The sequence below is a fragment of the Bos javanicus genome, chromosome 26, assembly GCF_032452875.1.
Source record: "Bos javanicus breed banteng chromosome 26, ARS-OSU_banteng_1.0, whole genome shotgun sequence".
NCBI classification, from domain to species: domain Eukaryota; kingdom Metazoa; phylum Chordata; class Mammalia; order Artiodactyla; family Bovidae; genus Bos; species Bos javanicus.
In genome coordinates this window covers 5,135,786-5,161,055 of record NC_083893.1, presented here as the reverse complement: position 1 = coordinate 5,161,055, position 25,270 = coordinate 5,135,786, and the positions used below count along the sequence as shown (strand labels likewise).

Genomic DNA, 25,270 nt, shown 5'->3' with positions numbered 1-25,270 from the left:
TCTCTTTAAAAATTCTCTACAGTTTGTTGTGGTCTACACAGTAAAAGGCTTTAGTGTAGTCAATGAAGAATAAGTAGATATTCTTCTGGAATTTCTTTGCTTTCTTTATGATCCAGTGAATGTTGGCAATTTGATCTCTGGTTCCTCTGCCTTTTCTAAATCCAGCTTGAACATCTGGAAGTTCTCCGTTCATGTTCGGTTGAAGCCTAGCTTGAAGCATTAGCCTGCTGGCTTGTGAAATGAGTGTAACTGTGAGGTAGTTTGAACATTCTTTGGCACTGCCCTTCTTTGGGATTGGAATGAAAACTGACCTTTTCTAGTCCTGTGGTCACTGATGAATTTCCCAAATTTGCTGGCATATTGGGTGCAGCACTTTCACAGCATCATCTTTTAGGATTTTAAATAGCTCAGCTGGAATTCCATCACCTCCACTAGCTTTATTCAGAACAATGCTTCATAAGGTCCACTTGACTTCATGCTCCAGGATGTCTGGCTCTAGGTGAGTGACCACACCATTGTGATTATCCTGACTTCATGCTCCAGGATGTCTGGCTCCAGGTGAGTGACCACACCATTGTGATTATCCTGACTTCATACTCCAGGATGTCTGGCTCCAGGTGAGTGACCACACCATTGTGATTATCCTGACTTCATGCTCCAGGATGTCTGGCTCTAGGTGAGTGACCACACCATTGTGATTATCCTGACTTCATGCTCCAGGATGTCTGGCTCTAGGTGAGTGACCACACCATTGTGATTATCCTGGGCATTAGCACCTTTTTTTGTACAGTTCTGTGTATTCTTGCATCTCTTTTTAATCTCTTCTGTTTTTGTTAGGTCCTTGCCATTTTTGCCCTTTATTGTGTCTAAATTTTCATGAAATGTTCCCTTGATATCTCCAATTTTCTTGAAGAGATCTCTAATCTTTTCAATTTTATTGTTTTCCTCTATTCTTTGCATTGTTCATTGAAAAAGGCCTTCCATATCTCTCCTTGCTATTCTTTGGAACTCTGCATTCATATGGGTGTATCTTTCTTTTTCTCCTTTGCCTTTTGCTTCCCTTCTTTTCTCAACTTTTTGTAAGGCCCCCTCAGACAAGTACTTTGTCTTCTTGAATTTCCTTTTCTTTGGGATAGTTTTGGTCACTACCTCTTGTTACAAGGTTATGAATCTCTGTCCATAGTTCTTCAGATACTCTGTCTATCAGATCTAATCCTTTGAATCTATTTGTCACTTCCACTGTATAATCATAAGAGATTTGATGTATCTTATACCTGAATGGCCCAGTGGTTCCCCTACTTTCTTCAATTTAAGTCTGAATTTTACAATAAAGAGTTCATGTTCTGAGCCACAGTCAGCTCCTGGTCTTATTTTTGCTGACTGTATAGAGCTTCTGGTCTTATTTTTGCTGACTGTATAGAGCTTCTTCATCTTTGGCTGCAAAGAATATAATCAGTCTGATTTTGGTATTAACCATCTGATGATGTCTATGTATGGAGTTGTCTCTTGTGTTTTTGGAAGAGGGTATTTGCTATGACCAGTGTGTTCTCTTGTCAAAACTATGTTAGCCTTTGACCTGCTTCATTCAGTACCCCAAGGCCAAATTTGCATGTCATTCCAGGTATTGCTTGATTTCAGCAGTTTTGAATTCCATTCCCCTATGATGAAAAGGACATCTTTTTCTAGTGTAAGCTCTAGAAATTCTGGGAGGTTGTCACGAACTGTTTGACTTCAGCTTCTTAGACATTAGTGGTTGGCACATAGACTTGGATTACTCTGATGTTGAAAGGTTTGCCTTGGAAAGGAATTGAGAAATTTCTGAAGTTTTTAAGATAGCACCCATATACTGCATTTCAGACTCTTCTGTATGTTTGTTATACAGATTTAAATGCAAGCCTTCTCCACTGATAAGTTTCTAGAGATTTAGAATCATCCTTGCCTTCTTGGTACAGATAGAAAGACACCCTTTAAAATTGGAGTTTTTACTTGTAAATGAAAATTCTTCTATTAGTTTTTAGAGCTTCTTTTCTGCCTGCTGTGTTTTTTGTTTATTACTCAGCCCAAAATAATTCTTATGCGTGCTGAAATAAAATTAATAATTTAGGCAAATGAGAAAATGTCTTCCCCTTCAGTGTGTACTGTACATGTAGGTTAACCATACCTCCTTAGGAATTAGTATTCTTTCTAATCTCATCAAGGGTCACAACTCCTTAGGAGATAACCCTCCTTTTTAATCATGGAAGAAGTCATGAGGATCAATGGTCAATTACCCTTTGTACATGTAGATTGTGTAAATTGTCTATAATATATCATTTATTATATAGCCCTTTGTCCCAGAAACTTACATGTAACTGTGCTTTGACCTCTGATGGGCAGAATAGCTCCTCTGAGAAGCTGTCCCTGGGTTATAATCCTCACTTTGGTAAATAAAATTTTCCATAACTTTCTTAGATTGACTGATTAATATTTTGTATATATGCTAAAAAGACACATTTTATGCTGACACCTTCTGCTCCTTTTCACTACTACAGGTGAAATACACTAAGAAAAACTACCAACTTGATTAATATATAGATAGACATTTTCCAGAATTTGTCACCAATAAATACAAATAAATAGAGATATGAAAATAGGCCTTGTGCACATTCCTAACTTGCAAGTCTTGGGAAGGTGCTTTTAATCCATAATTTTCTTTTCACAGTTCAGAATTTGATCATGAAATATTGTCTTAAACAAAGCCCCCAACAATTATAATAAAAGCTAAAAAGAAAGGAATATTTTGCTCTTCTAGTAAAATGCTTGCTTTTTGTGACTCTTCTGAATAAAGGAAATAGCATTGTAAATTGGGAGCATATAAATAAAGCATAATTATTTCCATAAATATTTTGTGTGATTTTATTAAGTTTATATTTTCATTCATTGCTATGTGTAAATCCAATATGTATTAAAAACTACCCCCCTCAAATCCTTCCTTCTATTCTATTTTCCTTCCTTATTCCTTTCTATCATTTTAAAAATAAGATAATACTTTAAAAGTTTAAACATTTAAAAATATCACTAGTTTAGGAAACTGTGTCTGTAACTGGCAATCAAGGACGCATCTCCTTTAAGAGTTAATCAAGTTTGACTGTCTAACTTGTATTTTCTCAGTGCACATTATTTCACATATCACTTATAAAGTTGCTAACACTCAACATTTAATTATATGAAACTGTTACCAGGTCCAAGCTCGATCTGCTCCCTACACTCCAGGCCAGTGAATCTGAGACGAGGGTATGAGGCAAGGAAGAGACTTTAATCGGAGTGCCAGCAGACTGAGAAGATGGCAGGCTAGGGCCTAAAAATAACCATCTTATTGGGGTCTGGATGCCAGGTTTTTTTATAGGTTAGAGATGAGGGGAGGTGAGGAAGCAAAGTAAAAAGGCCATTAATCTTGCAAAACATCTCCTAGAATGACTTTGGCACAGACCGTGAATTCCTTATTGCCAAATTCAGACTTAAATTGAAGAAAGTAGGGAAAACCACTAGACCATTCAGGTGTGACCTAAATCAAATCCCTTATGATTATACAGTGGAAGTGACTAATAGATTCAAGGGATTAGATCTGATAGACAGAGTGCCAGAAGAACTATGTATGAAGGTTTGTGACTTTGTCTAGGAGACAGGGATCAAGACCATCCCCAAGAAAATGAAATGCAAAAAGGCAAAATAATTGTCTGAGGAGGTCTTACAAATAGCTGTGAAGAGAACAGAAGCAAAAGGCAAAGGAGGAAAGGAAAGATATATGCATTTGAATGCAGAGTTCCAAAGAATAGCAAGGAAAGATAAGAAAGCCTTCCTCAGTGATCAATGCAAAGAAATAGGGGAAAACAATACAATGGGAAAGACTACAGATCTGTTCAAGATAATTAGAGATACCAAGGGAACATTTCATGCAACGATGGGCACAATAAAGGACAGAAATGGTACGGACCTAACAGAAGCAGAAGATATTAAGAGGTGGCAAGAATACACAGAACTACACAAAAAAGATCTTCATGATCCAGATAACCATGATGGTGTGATCACTCACCTAGAGCCAGACATCCTGGAATGTGAAGTCAAGTGGGCCTTAGAAAGCATCACTATGAATAAAGCTAGTGGAGGTGATAGAATTCCAGTTGAGCTATATTAAATCCTAAAAGATGATTCTGTGAAAGTGCTACACTCAATATGCCAGCAAATTTGGAAAACTCAGCAGTGGCCACAGGAAAAGGTCAGTTTTCATTCCAATCCCAAAGAAAGGCAATGCTAAGGAATGCTCAGACTACTTACTGCATAATTGCACACATCTCAAATACTAGTAAAGTAATGCTCAAAATTCTCCAAGCCAGGCTTCAACAGTACATGAACCGTGAACTTCCAGATGTCCAAGCTGGATTTAGAAAAGGCAGTGGAACCAGAGACAAAAATTGTCAACATCCGTTGGATCATTGAAAAAGCAAGAGAGCTCCAGAAAATTATCTACTTCTGCCTTATTGACTATGCCAAAGCCTTTGACTGTGTGGAGCATAACAAATTGTGGAAAATTCTTAAAGAGATAGGAATACCAGACCACCTGACCTGCCTCCTGGGAAATCTGTATGGTCAAGAAATCTGAAGGTCAAGAAGCAACAGTTAGGACTGGACGTGGAACAACAGACTGGTTCCAAATATGGAAAGACTGTATATTATCACACTGCTTATTTAACTTATATGCAGAGTACATCCAAAAAAAATTAGGGTTAGGGTTAGGGCTGGATGAAGCACAAACTGGAATCAAGATTGCTGGGCGAAATATCAATAACCTCAGATATGCAGATGACACCACCTTTATGGCAGAAAGTGAAGAAGAACTAAGGAACCTCTTGATGAAAGCGAAAGAGGAGAGTGAAAAAGGTGGCTTAAAGTTCAACATTCAGAAAACTAAGATCATGGCATCCGGTCCCATCACTTCATGGCAAATAGATGGGGAAACAGTGGAAGAGTGCCAGACTTTATTTTCTTTGGCTCCAAAGTCACTGCAGATGGTGACTGCAGCCATGAAATTAAAAGACGCTTACTCCTTGGAAGAAAAGTTATGACCAACCTAGACAGTATATTAAAAAGCAGAGACATTGCTTTGCAAACAAAGATTTGTCTAGGCAAAGCTATAGTTTTTCCTGTAGTCATGCATCGATGTGAGAGTTGGACTATAGAGGAAGGTGAGCACTGAAGAATTGATGCTTTTGAACTGTGGTGTTGGAGAAGACTGTTGAGAGTCCCTTGGACTGCAAGGATGTCCAACCAGTCTATCCTAAAGGAAATCAGTCCTGGATATTCATTGGAAGGACTGATGCTGAAGTGAAACTCCAATACTTTGGCCTACTGATGCGAAGAACTGACTCATTGGAAAAGACCCTGATGCTGGGAAAGATTGAAGGCAGGAGGAGAAGAGGATGAGAGAGGATGAGATGGTTGGATGGCATCACCAACTCAATGGACATGAGTTTGAGCAAGCTCTGGGAGTTAGCGATGGACAGGGAGGCCTTCTGTGGTGCAGCCCATGGGGTTGCAAGGAGTTGGACACAACTGAGCAACTGAACTGAACTGAACTAGAATGGCAAGCCTCAGTCAGGGTATGTGTTAATTTCTTTCTTCCTGTCATCCACAAGTGGACAGAGTTCTGAAGAAACATACTTTAACAGTCAGCCAGAGGGGCATGATTCTGTGAGGCAAACTGTTCTGTATGATTATAATAACAAAAGCAATGAAAGGCAAGTCAAATAATCAGTTCCTACTTGGAGTCAGATTTGGCTTCCTCCCTACAACAAAACCTTTGGTTAGCTTCTACAACTTTTGTGAGTGCAGTTATGCAAGAAATTGTGAGGGATACAAAGAATAATCCAACACAAAAACTGACATGGAGGAATTTAAAAGTATTAGATAAGTACAACATAGAACCAAGAAAGCCACAAGTAATATTCATCAGAGTGTGATGAATATTGACCTAGCTGCAACTTTCTGTCAGTGCCTCATAAGGAAGTTGTATTGACCTTGTCACTGAATACTTAGTGACAATCTTTATTTAAAGCCTCCAGTCCTCTGTGTCCACATGACCATAACACAATTTATTGAATCCTGATACCTGACATATCAAAGCCCCTCAGTGTTTTTAATTAATTATTTATTAAATAAGTAGAAAATTTCATCAAATGTATTGCAAGAAAGAACTGGTTTTTGTGTTTGTTTGACTCAAAAATAAGATCTATATGCCTAGTAGAACTTCAAAATAAATTTTATATTAAAAATAACTCACAGACACCTAACTCAATCATAATCCATCCTTTTTTACAAAACACAATTTAATAAAACTGCAAATATTTCAACTATGAAAATGTTCAGACAATAAACACCTCTAAACATCAAATGATAAGTAAGACTTCAATTCCTTCAACTCAACTGAAAGTCTTTCTTGCTATAAAATAGTTTAATTGCTCACTATTGTTTGATCAAACTAGAGATAAATGCTAATTTCTAATTCATTCACTATGTGCTCTATATCTAGGACTGTATTAAGTTAAATATTGGTTATGTGAAGTGGAGCCAGGAAAAATGTGAACTCTAACAAATACTGTAAAATTATATGAAACCTGTTTTATTAAGAATATGAGACAAAAATGCTGATGTTCAAGACAGAGGAGAAATATTGTATGACATCCGCTATATGTGAACTCAAAAAAAAAAAAAAAAGCAACAAAAGATACAAATGAACTTATTTACATTACAAAACAGAAAGAGACTCACAGGCTTAGAAGACAAACTTATGTTGCCAGGGGGGAAAGGATAGTTGGGGAGCTTGAGGTAGTCATGTACACACTAATGTATTGAAAATGGATAACCAACAAGGAGCTATTGTATAGTACAATATTATGTGGTAGCCTGGCTAGGGGAAGAGTTTAGTGGAGAATGGATACATGTATATGTATGGCTGAGTCCCTCCACCGTTTACCTGATACTATCACATTTAATTGGCTATGCCCCAATACAAAATAAAAAGTTCAAAGAATAAATAATGCTGATGTTTAGATTTATTTTTGGCAATATTATAGGAGCCTTGGAATAAAGAGACTTTTAACACTTATATATTTAATATTCAAGTAGTTTGGAGTTAACAAAAGGACTACAGGCATCCACCAGACTCACTCATAGATATAGATATATATAGATATATATAGATATATATATAACATACTCTTTCATTACTTTATCAGGTATTTGCAGTAGAGAAAGAAAATTTTAAAAAAGCAAAATAATTAGAGTTGTCCTGAGTCTTTGACCCTAACTCAGTTATCTAAGACCTTGGAGGTGTGTGTCTTGCTTCCCTTCACTAATGAAAGATGGACTATCACCAACCAGAATTGTAAAACACATCCTAGTAACTTGACTCTGTTGGATTTCTTTATTCAATAATGAAAATAGCAGCAATAAGTTTTCCTTGGTCTAAATCACTTTAGAAGTGTGTTCTTTCTTTTCTGAAACTCTCTTTTATTTTTTGAGACATTTACCTAAATTTCCTTAAATTTTATGTGTACTAATAAGCAGAAATAGTATCATTACATGCCTTCATTACTTGAAAATTTTGTAAATAGTTCTTAAACCTCTATCTTCCTCCACTTCAGTCGTACTCTCCAGAATATGCCCAAGAAACTGGCAGAAATAGAAACAATGGCTGTAAAATTAGCACTTATTCCACTTATCAGTGTGTGGTAGACATGAGGAAAGGTCAGGATAAGGGTTATTCTGAAAAGTAATTTTTATATCCGAATCTATATAATTTAAATGTTTTGAAGAAGATAAGGATATGTCACCTCATAATATGTCACATTGGCATACTGAGTATTTTACGTTAAAGTTTCTTAAGAAATAGCAGTGCAAGGAGGACATTCTGACAATATTTGTGTCCCTGAAAGCAAAGCAGGACATGAATCTTCCATGTGAAAAGAACTCTCCCTGTCCCAGGAGGATAGAAAGCATCATTATCACCAGAAATAGAGAATTTAGAGGCCAGGAGGCTGTGTAAAACTACCACATTACTTACTCACTAATTTGATATTCTCAGCCCATGCCCTTTTGCTTTGCAAATTCTTCACGAATTTGTAGTTTTCTTGTCTAAATGACAGCTCACTTTGGTCATTTCTTTCAGTCTCATTTTTTTTTTAAATAAGACTGCATCACATACATTATTAAATTTGTTTTTTCTCCTGTTAATCTGTGTTGTGTTCATTTAATTTTTAGGTCAGCCAAAGAACTGCAAAAAGTTCACCTCAATTAAGTAGTGAGGAGACCAGAAGGGGGCATTCCCACAGTCTGCAAGCACACATAGCTCATCACCTCTTCTATTCTGGCAGCAACTCAACCAATGAAAAGCCATGGTCTCTTTATTTACTATAACTCTCTCAACTTCTTTTTTCCCCCCTTCTCTCTTCCTTCCCTTGCTTTGTGGGGACTTGCATATGGCTCATCATGGGTTGTAGACCCCAAACTTCTTATCCCAAATAAACCTATTTTTGTTGGAGAAGTATTTGGCAGTCTATTTATTTTAGTTCAACAAATATATATAATATAGTTTCTTGTTACAAAAGATAGCTAATGTTCCTTCTCAAGATATTTGGCAAAACGAATACAATTTTGTAAAGTTTAAAAATAAAAAAATAAAATAAATAAAAACATATAATAAAAAAATAAAAAATAAAATGGCAAAAAAAAAAGATTTTTTGATGTGAAAATGTGGACTAGCACTGATATTGATAGAATAATTCAAACAGTATTCTTGTTATGAGTCTTAATTAAATGTAAACCTTTTCTTTCTGACAATTATTTATGGGCTGTTGAGTAAAAAAAAAAAAAGAAAAGAGAAAAATAGTTGGCTTAAAACTATCTATGTATAGCAATGAGTCTGATTTTCTTGTTTGTTTGTTTTAGGGTAACATCAAAATTCTAATACAGAGTGTATCAGAAGTTTTAACAAAAGGAAACCCCTGATTTTTGTACTTCTCTGAAATTCCTTTCCTAGATTTTTTTTTCCTTTTCTCTAGAATTTATCATTGCCTCATTTTCTATTCATATTTAAAATAAATGGTATGGGTATTAATGTTGCAAAATTTCTAAATAAAATAAGTGACAAGTTTTTTTTTTTTTAATGTTGGTCTCCCAAAACTCTTCCAATTTATTTAAGAATAATAACATGTTCATATACATAAAAAGAAACCTCACAACTACATGAAATTTGAATGATTCCTTTTGCAAATCAATCAAGTCTTTGTACTTTAAGCAAATTCAAGCCAATTTTGAGTAATGTTTATTAACTTATCATTAGACTTCTAGCCTCTTAGAAACCATCTACTTTGAAGTCCAAATTGATTGCTCATATTTCAACTCTCCTTATGACTCTAAGAGAATATATAGGGTTTTAATGGACACAGTTTACATTGCACATTAGTTAACATCAATACAATAATAAAAAAGACTATAAAAGAATAATTTTAAATATATAAATATCATTATTCTACATAAATATAAGACTATAAGTTGTATACATATAGATAGATAGATCTATGATGATGTTTTTGTTTTAGTCGCAAAGTCATGTCCAACTCTGACTCTTTTGCAACCCCATGGACGATAGCCCACCAGGCCCCACTGTCCATGAGATTTCCCAGGCAAGAATATTGGAGTGGGTTGCCATTTCCTTCTCCAGGGGATCTTCCCAACCCAGGGATCAAACCCATGTCTCATGCATTGGCAGGCAGATTCTTTACCACTGACTCACTAGGAAAGCAAATATATATATATATATATATATATATATATATATATATATGCGCACATTTTATATATTTGGCAATAAACACTTAACAACCAGCTGAAACAAGAAGCCCTTACTGAGGCAGGAGATAGATGGACTCTAGGTTATACATTTACAACTAGCCTCCTGTTTATACTTTGAGATAGAAATGACAACAGGAACAGGATGAAAAGCCATACTTTGTCTCCTGTAGATACTATTGCTGCTGCTGCTGCTAAGTCGCTTCACTCGTGTCTGACTCTGTGCGACCCCATAAACGGCAGCCCACGAGGCTCCCCCGTCCCTGAGATTCTCCAGGCAAGAACACTGGAGCGGGTTGCCATTGCCTTCTCCAATGCAGGAAAGTGAAAAGTGAAAGTGAAGTCGCTGAGTCTTGTCTGACTCTTAGCGACCCCATGGACTGCGGCCCACCAGGCTCCTCCACTGTTAGGTAATAGTAATGTCAGGGGTGAAGAGGGGCTAAGCCTTGCTTGGGTAAAAGATAAGGAAGTCACATATTTCTCATCCTTGGGGTCAGGGAGACTTCCCAAATTATACTTGCACAGAAAGTTTCCTTAGATGAGGAGAGTGCTAGGCAATTATCAGTTTTGCTAACTTCCCAGAGCCCCTCACACTGAGATCCATCTTGACTACAAGCATGCTTGCACACATAGGGAGAGCCTTGAGACAAATCAGATATGGGGTCAAAGCAAGATGACTGGCCAGAGGAAAACAAAGACCTGGAAGATGGTACTACCCCCTTATAAATGACTTAAATTTCCCCTGAATACGACTTACTGAGCCTACCCACCCGTGTATCCACACATATTTCTCTTAATAAACGCTTTACCTGTTTCACTGTTTTCCAACTCTGTGTTGAAATTCCTTTCCAGAGGGTATAAGAACCAGGGTAGTGGTGCAATCCAGGTTCAATCCCTGGTTGAGGAAGTGAGATCCTACTCCAAGCCGCCACAGCCATGGTCACCCCACAGGGCACCAGGGAACATGACTTGAATCGTTTGTCACTTTCTATTCTGTAAATATCTCCCACCACAGCCACAAATGAGGTCACTGAACTCGGCTTTGGAAAGAGAGGCTCAAAACTGACCCTCAAGTAAACATGAACCATCTTTCCAGCCCCAATAATCCACTGTATTAAATAAGTTATACATCTAAAATGTAGAGGAAATGAGCTTTCTTTATAACTTGTGGGAGTGTGATGTGTTGCAACAATTTGGAAGATAATATAACATTATTTTCTAAGATGAAAAATATATGTGCATATATATTAATATATGTATATATATATGGGCTTCCATGGTGGCTCAGGCAGTAAAGAATCTGCCATATGTACATGCATATATACAATTTTTATCATAGTAATTTTATCTCTTAATTATCTGTTCATATACGACCAAGTACTGGTACTAAAGAAGTTTATGTAATACTGTAATGATATCAGAATATATTCCAAGTATTAGTTTAAGCACATTTTTGTTTGCCAACTTGCTAATCCTCACAAGAACCCTATGTGGTATGTTTCATTAATATTGCCCTTATATTGCTTAGGAAACTGGCATACAGAGTATACACAAATTCACACAGCTAGGCAAGGGCAGAATTAGGATTTGAATTTGGACAATGTGGTTCTGAAGTTTATGGTTTTACCACTACACTACACTCCTTGCCTCTCATGAGAATCCTGAAATTAGCTATCAATTTTATAGCAAAAAACAAACAAGAAAACCTAAGTACAGTTGAATCAATCATAACATACCTAAATTTTGATATATTATATATTTTTAAAGGATATAATCTGAAAACACAAAAAATCATTTAATTTCCTGTATTTAGTATTCACATTCTGTATTGCATAATTTAAATTTATATAAACATTGCTATTACAGATAAAAGGCTTCCCTGGTGGCTCAGATGGTAAAGAATTTGCCTGCAATGTGGGAGATCTGGGTTTGATCCTTGGGTCAGAGAGGTCCTCTGGAGAAGGAAATGGAAACTCACTCCAATATTCTTGCCTGGAGAATTCATATGGACAGAGGAGCCCGGCAGGCTACAGTCCATACGGTTATACTGACAGGACTAAGTGACTAACAGTTTTACTTTCATTACAGATAAAATCAAATCGTCATTCAACTTCTCACCAATTCCATTCCTTCCTTTCAAAGCTCCATGTATATCCTGTTATTTCATAAGTTCATCCTTGAAATGCCAAAAATTTCTCAGCCTTTCCCAGTTATGAGTAGTCTAGCAAATTGGATTCAAATTGTCCCAGATGTCTTCGTAAATAGTTTAAAGTAGACAGCAAGTCAGACGATTTATTTTATATTTCTTTTTAAAAACTCATTTTAAATAACACAATAACAATTAGTTTTAAATACATTCCTTAGCAATCTGACTTTTCTATAAATTTTAGTAGAGATTTTGAGTCAGAAAGGAAAATTGTATCTTTTCTTCACATTTTCCTTTACATAGGGAAAAAAAATGTTTCAATGTTTTTGAGGAATTCTGAGGGGTCTTCTTTAATAGATTTTACTTTTTCCTATATCTGCAGTTTCTACTCTATCCTCTGCTACTGAGCCCTAAGACAAACCACACTGAATTGGAAAACAAAGCAAAACAAAACAAAATGTTTTGAATGAAAGTCTAGAAAACTGTCATCAAGAGCTAGTTCTCTAACTATAACTACCACCACAAGTATACTACACACACACACACACACACACACACACACACACACACATACACACACACACATTTATGTTCTTTCTACTGAAATATCTCTAAAAAAGAGAAAACATGGCCACTTAGTGACACTTGGTTGCATATAAGCTTGTTAAGAACAACTGGTGGAGGATACTTTTTCTTTCCTTTCTAAAACATTGGAAAAACAACCAAGTTTCAAGAAGGATAGATTTTAAGGACAGAAGGAATTTGAGTCTTTGGTAATATACTTGAACTGTCAAATCAACCCTGGAATCACATAAATTTAAGAATTTTATTAAAATAATGATAATAATATTATACAAGCAACCGCTCTTCAGGTTTTGTTATTGCTGCCCACATATAAAGACCATGTTCATAGTAACTTACACATCTTGAGCAACTAGTAACAAAAGATAAATGATTCAATAAGTGATTCAATAAATGATTCAACAGTTCTCTACCTTTAGTGTACTTTGAAGTTCCCTGGGGAGCTAATAAAAATGCAAGTTTTCCACTTCTACCTTCTGAAATTTTTATTCAGAGGGTCTGAGGTTGGGTCTAGGAATCTGAAGTTTTAATGCACTCCCAAGGTGATTCTGGAGAAGAAAATGGCAACCCACATCATTATCCTTGCCTGGAGAATTCCATGGACAGAGGACCCTGGTGGCTGAAGTCCACAGGGTCACAAAAGAGAGCCAGACACAACTGAGCGACTAACACTAAAGGTGGTTCTGCTGCGGTTGTTCAGTCAATCAAGCTTTAAGAAATACTTCAGCATGAGCTAAAAACAAATCAGTGAAGTGTTTGAGTGAGTCCAAGACTGAAGAATACAGTGAGTGGGAATAATCTTCCCCATTCTATTCCACCCCATTCCTCATCCAGAAGAATATAATATGCAAATTACACGGAGGGCTACCTTGTTGAGGCTGTAAATTTATAGTGAGCGCATACATTCTAGGTGAGTTCTGTATTTCATAAATTCAGAGGGGAGAAATAACAGAAATTGATAACTCACATTAGCTTGGATGATGACAAAGTAGCGAGTCTTATCTTCATAGTTGAGCCTCTTCCTTAACACTACATTTCCAGTCAACATGAGGGGAATTTCAAAAGTGTCGTTGGAAGTCTGCAAACAAGATATACATCTGAGATCATTTGAACATAAGATAAATTAGAGAGTCTGATATTTCAGCTTAGTCCCCTTGAAAGTTATAGACAACATGTTCATCATCTAAAAACAGAATGTGAATGTCAGCTTCAGGTTTAATGTTCTTATTTCTGAAAATTTGTCATTCTAATCAGTAGGTCTTACTTTGATAATGATATCTAGGAAACTTACTTCTTGTGATAGTTTTTCACATATTATTAGAGTTACACATAAACATCCCCGGAATATATCTAAAGCTAAGCCCAGATGTCTGAAGATCTTTCCTATTACCATATTATCTTTTCACAATTGTTTTAATCACCAAAGAGTTCAATGATTGCAATTTATGATTTATCATAATAGTCCTTTATGACATTGCAGTCCATTCTATATTCTCATATTTTCAAGTACTGTATTAAAGATATACAACTATTAACTTGAAACTGTGCTTTTGTGAAAAAGAATGTGGTATAGGTTGTTTTTGTTTGTTTTTCCAAGCCTCAAATCTGCTGCCCTTACCCTAACAGGGACTGTGTTTCTTCTTGGTAACACGCAGTTCATAAGGGCAACCTCCAAAATGCCTCCAACCAGTGCTGCTCTGGTATTAGCAACCGTCAGAGTAAGAAAATACAGTCATTCCTCAAGAGGATATAATTTATAAGATCTGTCTCTTATCCTTCAAGGGATTTTACATCACGTTTGTGTTTGAGTGCCATTCTGAAGACTGATAAACTAGTCTATCACTTACGACAGCAAATCAGCCTACTTTTAGCACTGGAGCTTTTTTGGTGACTGTTTCGTGTAGTGGCAGGTGGGTGTGTGATTGTGGATACCGCATGAAATACTCAGATACGTATTTCAGAAAAAGGAGTGGTGGGAGGGGGCAAGACAAGCAGGAGGAAGAAAGGATAAGAAAGGAAGGAAAGAGAAAGAAAGTATATGCATGTGTGTGTGGGGGGAGGGAGGTGTTGGTGTGTCCGTGTGTCTTTACATCCTCAGCTGACATGAGGGGAGTTACTTTAGGAACTGAAATTTAATGTGAGAACAGTTGAGTCAAATCTAATCTCCCATTTCAAGTTCATTCAGGGGAATGTAGGCAAATTAACCTTCAATATCTAGAGTCATGCTCTCGCCCTCTCCATCTTTACCTCCCTCCCTCCCTGACTCTCTCTCTTTCTGGTACATACACACATTCAGCACACACTTGATACATATTTTTTTAATGATTTACTCTTGTGCTCATGCAATTGACTTTACAAGTCTTCTTGGATACAGTCATTTAAAGAAGTAACATTTTAAAATACAAATATATTTTAAAAAATGTACCAAGTGACATATTTACAACTAAAAACAGACATTCAGCATTTTCCCTGCACTTTTGCCTATTTAAACACTGTGTGTCTGTGCTTAGTTGCGTCTGACTTTCGCCACCCCATGACTGTAGAACACCAGGCTCCTCTGTACATGGAATTTTCCAGGCAAGGATATTGGAGTGGGTAGTCATTTCCTACTCCAGAGGATATTCCCAACCCAGGAATCAAACTCACATCTCTTGCATCTCCTGTATTGGCAGGTGGATTCTTTACCATTGTGCCGCCTGGGGAGCCCTGTAGGACTCTGAACTAAGCCAGGGAATGTAAAAATGATTTAATCTAAATATCTAAGTTAGTTATAGGGGACACTTCAGTTAATATTTGCCATATACACTATAAAACACAACTCAGTGTGTTGTTATAGGGCTATTAACTGTCTAAGACAATTACTACAGAGCCATATATCAATTGTTAGTATAGTTATGAAATAAATGGTGGGTTTCTTACCAAAAAGTCACCTCATTCTTGGTGTCAGAACTCCAAGAGTTCAGGTAACTGGTAGCTTTGTGCTTTAGGGGACGCTGTGCTTCTAAGCAGGGATTCCCAGGTGGTTCAGTGGTAAAGAATCTGCCTGTCAATGCAGGAGATCCCTGGGTCAGGAAGGTTGCCTGGAGAAGGAAACGGCAATCCACTCCAGTATTCTTGCCTGGGAAATCTCATGGACAGAGGAGCCTTGTGGGTTACAGTCCATGGGGTTGCAAAGAGTCAGACAGGACTGAGTGACTGAGCAGGGACACATATGCCCCTAAGTAGAGTGAGTTTTGACAAATCTACTCCAACCATGGACATTCCACACCTTGCCAGTGACTGTTTTGGAATGTGCATGAGATCTATTTCTAGATAATCTGAAGCACTTTCCTTAATTGTAAACAGAGAGAGACACACAGGGGAATTTTTTTCCCCTTTTCTGCTTATAGATGCTTCTATAAGGATATAAAACTTGGAAATGTCAGCAGTCATTTTGGAACTACTGATACAGTCAATCTAGAAGTAAACAAAATGCTGAAAATGGAAGAGCAGAAAATAGATAAAAGTCATTTCTGTGATATCTCTGAGTTGCTTAACAAATCCTGATACCACCCCTTCTCTGAACGACCTGTTATGAGAGATAATCCATGACTTTGTTGGCAAAGTCACTTTAAATTGTTTTCTATTATTTGCAGCTGAAAGCACTTTGATACATGATTATCTCCTGTCCATGTGTCCTCATCTTGTAGTCCCCTCTCTTTTCCATTTATGCCATGACTCTTTACAGGTGACACTTGCTTTTAATTTTCTCCTGCCTAAAGATCCTATCCCTCATTTCTCTGAGTTATAAATTCTATAAATCCTACTCAGTAAAATCTTCTTTGTCATCCAATTTAGGATTAAGTCTTTGATCTTATGATATATTGTTTTTTCCAAATAACATTTGTTATTTGTGTATTTTCTGTTTTCCCTTACAGATTTCTCAAGGATCTCAGTCTATGATATGGAGATACTTACCTTGATGTTTCTAGTCAAGTAACATAATGGATGCTTGTGATTCTGTTTTAGTTGACAATTGTTATTAATAGAATTTTTATTAACATTACAGTTAGTAATTAGGGATTTTATTGCTAATTAGGGATTGTTGTTATTGTTCTTAAGAGCACTTTTTGGATGGAACATCCATCTTCACTGCAGCATGCAAAGTCTTTTTAGTTGCGACATATGGACTCTAGTTCTCTAATCAGGGATCAAACTTGGGCCCCCTCCATTGGGAGTGTGAGTCTTAGTCACTGGGCCACCAGGGAAGTTCTTAAGCTCCTGTAACACATTTTTGATTAAACCTAATTCTTATTTTCAAATTACTCTTTTATAGACATCTGAGATTTTCCATGTGCTAGTAGTCCCATCAATATTTATGTTCCAAGAAACTAAGGAGACTATTGGCTTTAAGATCAATGCTGTTTATAAATTATTGTATATGAAAAACCTTTGTGTTAAAATTAGCTAACTTATTAAGAAGCAATTATTTATGAAGTGTGCATTCTGCCTTAAAAAAATAGAATAATAATCATGAGAAAAAGCAGAAGCAAAATGTAGGTAAATGCTTGGGATGCTCTTTATTTTCCCTCTAACAAAAAGAATATTGGGGGAAAAAAAAGAAGAATATTGGATTAGATCAACTCAAATAAATGCCCTGCTCTAATGACATGTCTAGAGTTCTACCTAAGGAGGAACAAAAACGAGCAAAATTTAGTAAGAAAATATAGTTTTTTTTAATTGCTATATGATAAGGCGATGTGACAATGTTTATCAAAGTTTAGAGTATATAAGGATCGTAGAAATGTATCACTTAGATTCAGATTCTGAGTATCTATTCCTCCAAATTCCAGAATTCTCAAACATTCTGTATTTCTAACAAAACTCTTGGGTAATTCTCAAGTAGAAGGTTTAGATTTTACTTTGAGAAAAAATAAACTAGAAGATAGAAAAGATCAAGTTAAGTATATAAGAGTATTGTCATTTGTGAACTCAACTCAATAGTGAGCTCCTGTAATACATTTTTAAAATATTTATTTATTTGACCACACCAGGTCTTCATTGAGGTATGTAGAATCTTTTTAGTTGTATCACATGGACTCTAGTTCTCTGATCAGGAATCAGACTTGGGCCCCTTGCATTGGGAGTGTGAGTCTTAGGCACTGGACAACCAGGGAAGTCCCTAAGCTCCTATAACACAATTTTAAGATGGACAATTATTTCATTTTTCTTTATATTGGAGTTAGTTATGTTAAATTGGGATGGACTTTTAAATATAATAATAATAAATAATAATATTTATTATTACTTAAAGTCTTTCTTTGTGTTAAACTTTGAACCCAGGTCTTTTCACTGAGTCTGTGACATTTTAAATTTACAACATATATGTACTTTTGAAGTCAAACAGAAACTTCTAAATGGAATTTCATAGGAAATTGGTTAGAACAAAGTGACACAAACTACATTATAATTTTTCAAGTGTCCCTAAATACGCATATGCATATTTGTGTGTGTTTCTGTAGCAGGCAGGAATGAGTTTGTAGGAAACAGAGAAACAGTGATTAGAGTGCTGGTATTTTACTAGGAGCAAAGTGCTGCTGCTGCTGCTGCATCGCTTCAGTCGTGTCCGACTCTGTGCGACCCCATGGACGACTCTGTGCGACCCCATGGACTGCAGCCTACCAGGCTCCTCCGTCCATGGGATTTTCCAGGCAACAGTACTGGAGTGGGGTGCCATTGCCTTCCCCAGGAGCAAATTAGTGTTGCTGTATTTTCCAATGAAACATATCCGTGCCTTGTTCCTGTCATTAGATCACCAGGAAATAGGATCCTATAACTTTTCAATAACTCTGATACAGATATATGTGTGTGTGATCATGCATATCAACAGTATCTCAGTCTTAGACTTTGTCAAAGAACTGTTTGAATTGGGAGGGGAAAAAAGTCTATACCCTCCTTCCCTCTACCATTCATTTGCCTCTCCTTTCATCCTTAGTCATTTGTTTCATCAACAAAGGAGAGGAGTGTAGGAACACTGCTGCTGCTGCTGCTAAGTCGCTTCAGTTGTGTCCGACTCTGTGCGACCCCACAGACGGCAGCCCACCAGGCTCCCCCGTCCCTGGGATTCTCCAGGCAAGAACACTGGAGTGGGTTGCCATTTCCTTCTCTAATGCATGACAGTGAAAAGTGAAAGTGAAGTCACTCAGTCGTGTCAGACTCCTAGTGACCTCATGGACTGCAGCCTACCAGGCTCCTCTGTCCATGGGATTTTCCAGGCAAGAGTACTGGAGTAGGGTGCCATTTCCTTCTCCAATGCATGACAGTGAAAAGTGAAAGTGAAGTCACTCAGTCGTGTCAAACTCCTAGTGACCTCATGGACTGCAGCCTACCAGACTCCTCCATCTACAGGATTTTCCAGGCCAGAGTACTGGAGTGGGCCGCCGGTGCCTTGTCAGGTGTAGGAGCACGGTCGTATCCTTCTCCTTAAGCCCCCTACATTTTTTGGAAGTAAGTCCCTGAACCACTTTCTGTTAATTTTGGACACTACTCTGTAAAGCACAAACTAGCACAGGTTTCCTTGGGTGATGAGAATTTAAATGCTGACCTCTACCTGCCTAGTGCTATTCAATAGATATTCCAATGATGACTAAGCCTCTTAGTATCCAAAGGCCCCAAGCATCTGGTCTCCATTAGGAAAGGTCCACTCACAACTTCCTGGCAGTTTAGTATCTCAGTAACTGCCAGACAAGTGGCAAATCACCATTGAGTAAATGGGCATATATGGCAGTTTAAATTATTTTCTCACTGCTGGAAGTATGAGAAAAATTGTAGGAGGCATATATAATGCCCACCCTCAACACACATACTCACACTGACTTAAGCAAAGAAGGAGACAGGATGTTGACTCTATCAATTCCATGTTTCTCTAGAGTGCACTTCATTCCCCTATGACCCTCTTTATTAACCTGTGGGAAGCTGACTAAGTACCAATAGAGATAAGATAACACCTCTCCCCTAGCCATTTAAGGAGGTGTTGAGCTCCAGAGATGTAGATGATCTGGAAACAGAGAATGACATACTTTGAATTATCTGTTCTCAGCTGAGAACTCTGGTCATCCATCATTTTTTAATAATCAGGAAAGATTCTGTGTGGCTTCTCATATTCATGCTACATTTATAAATATTGTTTTTTATATTCTCCATTCAACTGTAAGGACTAGAAATTCAATTTGAAAGCAGAGAGATTTGGTTTTGGGACCTGCACACACAGAGACACACACACACATGTACATGTATATTTCCTGGTGATCTAATGACAGGAGCAAGGCACAAATGAGTTTCACTGGGAAGTACAGCAATACTAATTTGCTCCTAGTAAAATACCAGAATTCTGGTGATTGTTTCTCTGTTTCCAAAAAACTCATTCCTCCCTGCTACAGAAACACACACAAATATGCATATGCATATTTAGTGATACAGGAAAAATTACAATATACTTTATTTCCTTGTCTTAGGAAACTGTATTTAGAAGTTTCTGTTTAACTTCAAAAGCACATGTATATTGTAAATTTAAAATGTCACAGACTCACAGTGAAAAGACCTGGGTTCAAATTTTAACACAAAGACTTTAAGCAATAACCTAATGGTGATTGCAGCCATGAAATTAAAAGACGCTTACTCCTTGGAAGGAAAGTTATGACCAATCTAGATAGTATATTAAAAAGCAGAGATATTCCTTTGCCAACAAATGTCCCTCTAGTCAAGGTTATAATTTTTCCAGTGGTCATGTATGGATGTGAGAGTTGGACTGTAAAGAAAGCTGAGTGCCGAAGAATTGATACCTTTGAACTGTGGTGTTGGAGAAGACTCTTGAGAGTCCCCTGGGCTGCAAGGAGGTCCAACAAGTTCATCCTAAAGGAGATCAGTCCTGGGTGTTCATTGGAAGGACTGATGCTAAAGCTGAAACTCCAATACTTTGGCCACCTCATGAGAAGAGTTGACTCATTGGAAAAGACCCTGATGCGGGGAGGGATTGAGGGCAGGAGGAGAAGGGGACAACAGAGGATGAGATGGCTGGATGGCATCACCAATTCGATGGACATGAGTCTCAGTGAACTCCAGGAGTTGGTGATGGACAGGGAGGCCTGGCATGCTGTGATTCATGGGGTTGCAAGAGTTGGACACGACTAAGCGACTGAACTGACCTGAACTGAATTAAACATGAATGTTCATTATTAAAAAAAAATAATAATATGACTATGGTGCCATGCGACTATCCCATATAATATATTCTATAAAAAAATGTATCAAAGTGTAAGGTAATGTTTCTAGTAAACTATCTAACAGTAAGCAATATTGTTTTTGCTTAGCCCAGATATTTTAGTAATATCTGAAATTTGGACTTTGACCTATATGCAAAACTGCTTCGAGATAATGATTTATCAGACATCTTTTGCATTTACAAAATGATTTTTTTTTCTTTTTTTAATAAAAAAATAAAAAAAGAATATGCATATATATATATATGTATAAGCGAGTCACTTTGCTGTACAGCAGAAATTAACACAACATTGTAAATCAACTATACTTCAATAAAATCAAAAAGGCAAAAAAAAAAAAGTGATTTTATCTTCCTGATTCACGAAATTCAAAAGAATTACACCCCTTTACATTACAGAATAAATGATGGCTTTTCTTTTTTCCTATTCAGTTCCTTCAAAATTTAAAGAGAATCAAGCACATTACAAAAGAAGGTCAATCTACTGAGGAGGAGATGATGAAAGACCACTCTACTACCTCCAAGAAAGAAGTAGCCCAGGCATTTTACTGAAATGTCTTAAGTGCTTTTCTGAGTGGCAGTGGGATTTAATGAAAATGCTGTGCTGCTTCCAGTCCACTGGACCCTGCTGTAAGGGGTATGTCATCAGCTCTCTCTTTACTACTTTTGGGAAAGCACTTGAAATGCAGAATGAAGGTCAGTGAAGTCTGGCATAAAATAATAAAAGATCAAGATAAGAAAACTAATATGATAATCTATTGTATGAACAGTCGTATCAATCTGTTAATAATAAGATTAATCAATAAACTATCAGAATGATACCTAACATAATTGCAGTTTTCTGAGTAAGATAAACTCTCTAAAATTAAAAATTCCATAGAACATTTGAAGACAAATTCTTCTCTTTTTTTTTCTGAATTTTTCTTTTCACTTTTAAAAATACAATTAGTTCAATAAGGTATCACTTCACATCACTCAGAATAGTCATCATCAAAATATCTACAAACAGGAAGTGCTGGAGAGAATATGGGAAAAAAAGGAACCCTCCTACACTGTTGGTGGGAATGTAAATCGGTACAAGCACTATGGAGAACAGTGTGGAGGTTCCTTAAAAAACTAAAATAAATATGATCCAGCAATCCCACTCCTGGGCATATATATGGAGAAAACCATATTTTGAAAAGATACATGCACTCCAATGTTCACTGAAGCACTATTTACAATAGCCAGGACATGGAAGCAACCTAAATGTCCATCAACAGGGGAATGGATAAAGATATGGTACCTATATACAGTGGAATATTATTCAGCTATTAAAAGGAGCCAAACTGTGTAATTTGCACAGACATGGATCAACCTACAGACTGTTATATAGAGTGAAGTAAGTCATAAAGAGAAAAGCAAATATTGTGTATTAATGCATATACTTAGAATCTATAAAAATGGTATGTACTGGGCTTAGTTGTGTCTGACTCTGTGCAACCCCATGGATTGTAGCTTGCCAGGCTCCTATGTCCATGGAGATTCTCCAGGCAAGAATAATGGAGTGGGTTACCAGGCCCTCCTTCAAGGATCTTCCCAACCTAGGGATCAAACCCAGAGATAGAACCCAAGTCTCCCACATTGCAGACAGATTGTTTACCATCTGAGCCACCATGGAAGCCCAAGAATACTGGAGTGGGTAGCATATCCCTTCTCCAGAGAATCTTCCCCACCCAGCTGAGCTACCAGGGAAGCCCAGAAAATGGCATGAGTGAGTGAGTGAAGCCGCTCAGTTGTGTCTGACTCTTTGCGACCCCATAGAGTGTAGCCTACCAGTCTCCTCTGTCCATGGGATTTTCCAGGCAATAGTATTGCAGTGGATTGCCATCTCCTTCTCCAGGGGATCTTCCCAACCCAGGGCTCGAACCCAGGTCTCTCTCATTGTAGATAGATGCTTTACTGTCTGAGCCACCAGGGAAGTCCTACTTCTGTTTATAAATATGACTTCCCTGGTGGCTCAGACAGTAAAAAATATGACAACCGTGGTCCTGATTTCCAATAAGCCAACAATCAGCTAGAGTTGAATTGCTTTCCCATAAACAAACTTCTATCATACAGACAATATGTGTATATCCACTTTACCTCCGTCATGTCACTCATTTACATTATCCAAGTCATCCTTGTAGAAATTTACAAACGTAGCTTCTGTTCTACTATAATGCAAAGTCTTTTTTTTTGCATTTTTATTGGCGTATAGTTGCTTTACACTGCTATGTCAGTTTGTGCTGTATAGCAAAGTGACCCAGTCAGATGTACACATACATCCCCTCTCTTTCAGATTTCCTTCCCAGTTAGGTCACCACAGAGCATCAAATGGAGTTCACTTTGCTGTACAGTAGGTTCCTCGTTAGTTATGCATTTTATACATAGTAGTGTATTTATGTCAATCCCAATCTCTTAATTCATTCCCCTCCCCTTGGTATCCATATGTTTGTTCTCTCCAATATTCTTGCCTAGAGAATCCCATGGACAGAGGAGCCTGGTGAGCTATAGTCCATGGGGTCACAAAGAGTCAGACACACTGAACAACTAACATCTTCAATTTTAAATAAACTAATTTTAATTATATAAAATTTATTTAAAAAATTATATTGTGTTTGCAAAAGCCAGAAGAGTCCACAATTTGAGGTTACATATTTTCCTAGGTGGAACTAGTGTTAAAGAATCTGCCTCCAATGCAGGAGACATAAGACATGTGGGTTCGATCCCTGGATTGGTAAGGTCCCCTGGAGAAGAGCATGGCAACCTACTCCCATTCTTGCCAAGAGAATCCCTTGGACAGAGGAGCCTGATGGGCCACAGTTCACTGACTTGCAGAGTCTGACGTGACCAAAGTGGCTTAGCATGCACACATTTGTAATACATACAAACGTGTATGTATTACAAACACATACATATGTATTACATTTCTTGGTTTGATACTAAGAAATAAGCTGGATAATATAATTATGCTTTTAATTATAAGCAGAATTTCTAGAGATTTAATAATTTAATAATATGAATATCATAAGATAGTGCTCAAGAGATTTTACACGAGAAGAAACTGGTGTTGATCATTAAGTCTCTATGATGATTAAAGTTGGATTCACTCTATAAGAATGTGATTTGGTTAATGCTTACTCTTTCAAAACACACACTCTCAGTTAAGTGCTGTCATGACATCTTAATCTTTTGCCTCACCAATTAACCATGACCAGAGAATTTCTTTCTTTATTCCATAGTAGTGCTAGCTTGTTAAAGAACATTTTTTCTTTTTTTCCAATTTGGAAACTGCATGTGACTGACTTATTCTATCTGTAGGTAGCAAAAGTATATGATATTATATTTCATGCTGAGTCCACAAATCCTTGAAAAGGGGAAGCATTCAGAAGGAATTATTGCATAGCTAACAAGGTATTTCAGCCTCACGAAAGTTCTAAGAGATATTTCCCAAGTAATTCATTTTTTTTCTCACACTATATCAAACCTTGGATAAGTTTCTTTTATGCAACATAATAAATATTTCCTTAAAATACATGACCTGACCATCCTCTACTTTGTGGGAGTTTCATTTTTACAAACTGAGGAGTAAAGATTAGAAAATGACCCTCATAAAATATAAGCTAAAAACATGACACATGCATACAATTGATTATTCTAAAAATCTAAATAGTAAGAAAATAAATGGTTTCGAAATATTCTGTATAGTCAACTACATGTTTCTATCTTTTAAAAAATGTTTCTCTTGCCCTCTTCTGTTCCTTTTATCTTTTCCACTCTACCTCTGTGTAACACCTTATATCATTACTGTCTTTTTCTGTCACATTCTCATTCTCTCTCCATCTCTTGGAATCATTGTGTCTGCCTATAAACATGTGGAGGCATAGTTTTTAGGGGAAAAAGAAAATCCCCCTAAATCGTCCCTTTTCCCTGCTATACTCATGGGCTTTTTGTGTTTTGCTTTTGCTCTCCAATTTTTTTTTTTTTTTAATTTTAACACAAGTGCCGGAACTATTTTTATTAGAGCACAACAGAGGAAGAGTGGAGCACACACTACTCAGAAAGCAAGTCCTGACTCTCCAGCTTAGACATAGCTGAGTGTTAGATGGCACCACTGATTCAATGGACACGAACCTGGGCAAATTCCAGGAGATAGTGAGGGACAGGGGGCCTGGGGTGCTGCAATCCATGAGGTTACAAAGAGAGGGACGTGACTTGATGACTGAACAACAGCAATAACAGCCAGGCAAGTCATGTCACCTGGGAACCTGTGTTCTCTCCTATACAATAGAAATACTGTTACTAACTGATTTGTGACAATAAAATGAGAAACTGAATTCATAATTGACAATCGACTTGTGAGGCAGATCTTCCTGAGA

At 37.1% G+C, this 25,270-nt stretch overlaps 1 protein-coding gene across 1 annotated transcript in view; it reads right to left on the bottom strand.

Moving 5' to 3' along the window:
- PCDH15 (protocadherin related 15) overlaps positions 1-25,270 on the bottom strand; it is a 1,038,229-nt gene that overhangs the window by 478,763 nt on the left and 534,196 nt on the right. The window contains exon 7 of the mRNA XM_061402659.1: positions 13,581-13,691. Coding sequence (XP_061258643.1) covers positions 13,581-13,691 — 111 coding nt within the window. The remainder of the gene's footprint in view (positions 1-13,580; positions 13,692-25,270) is intronic.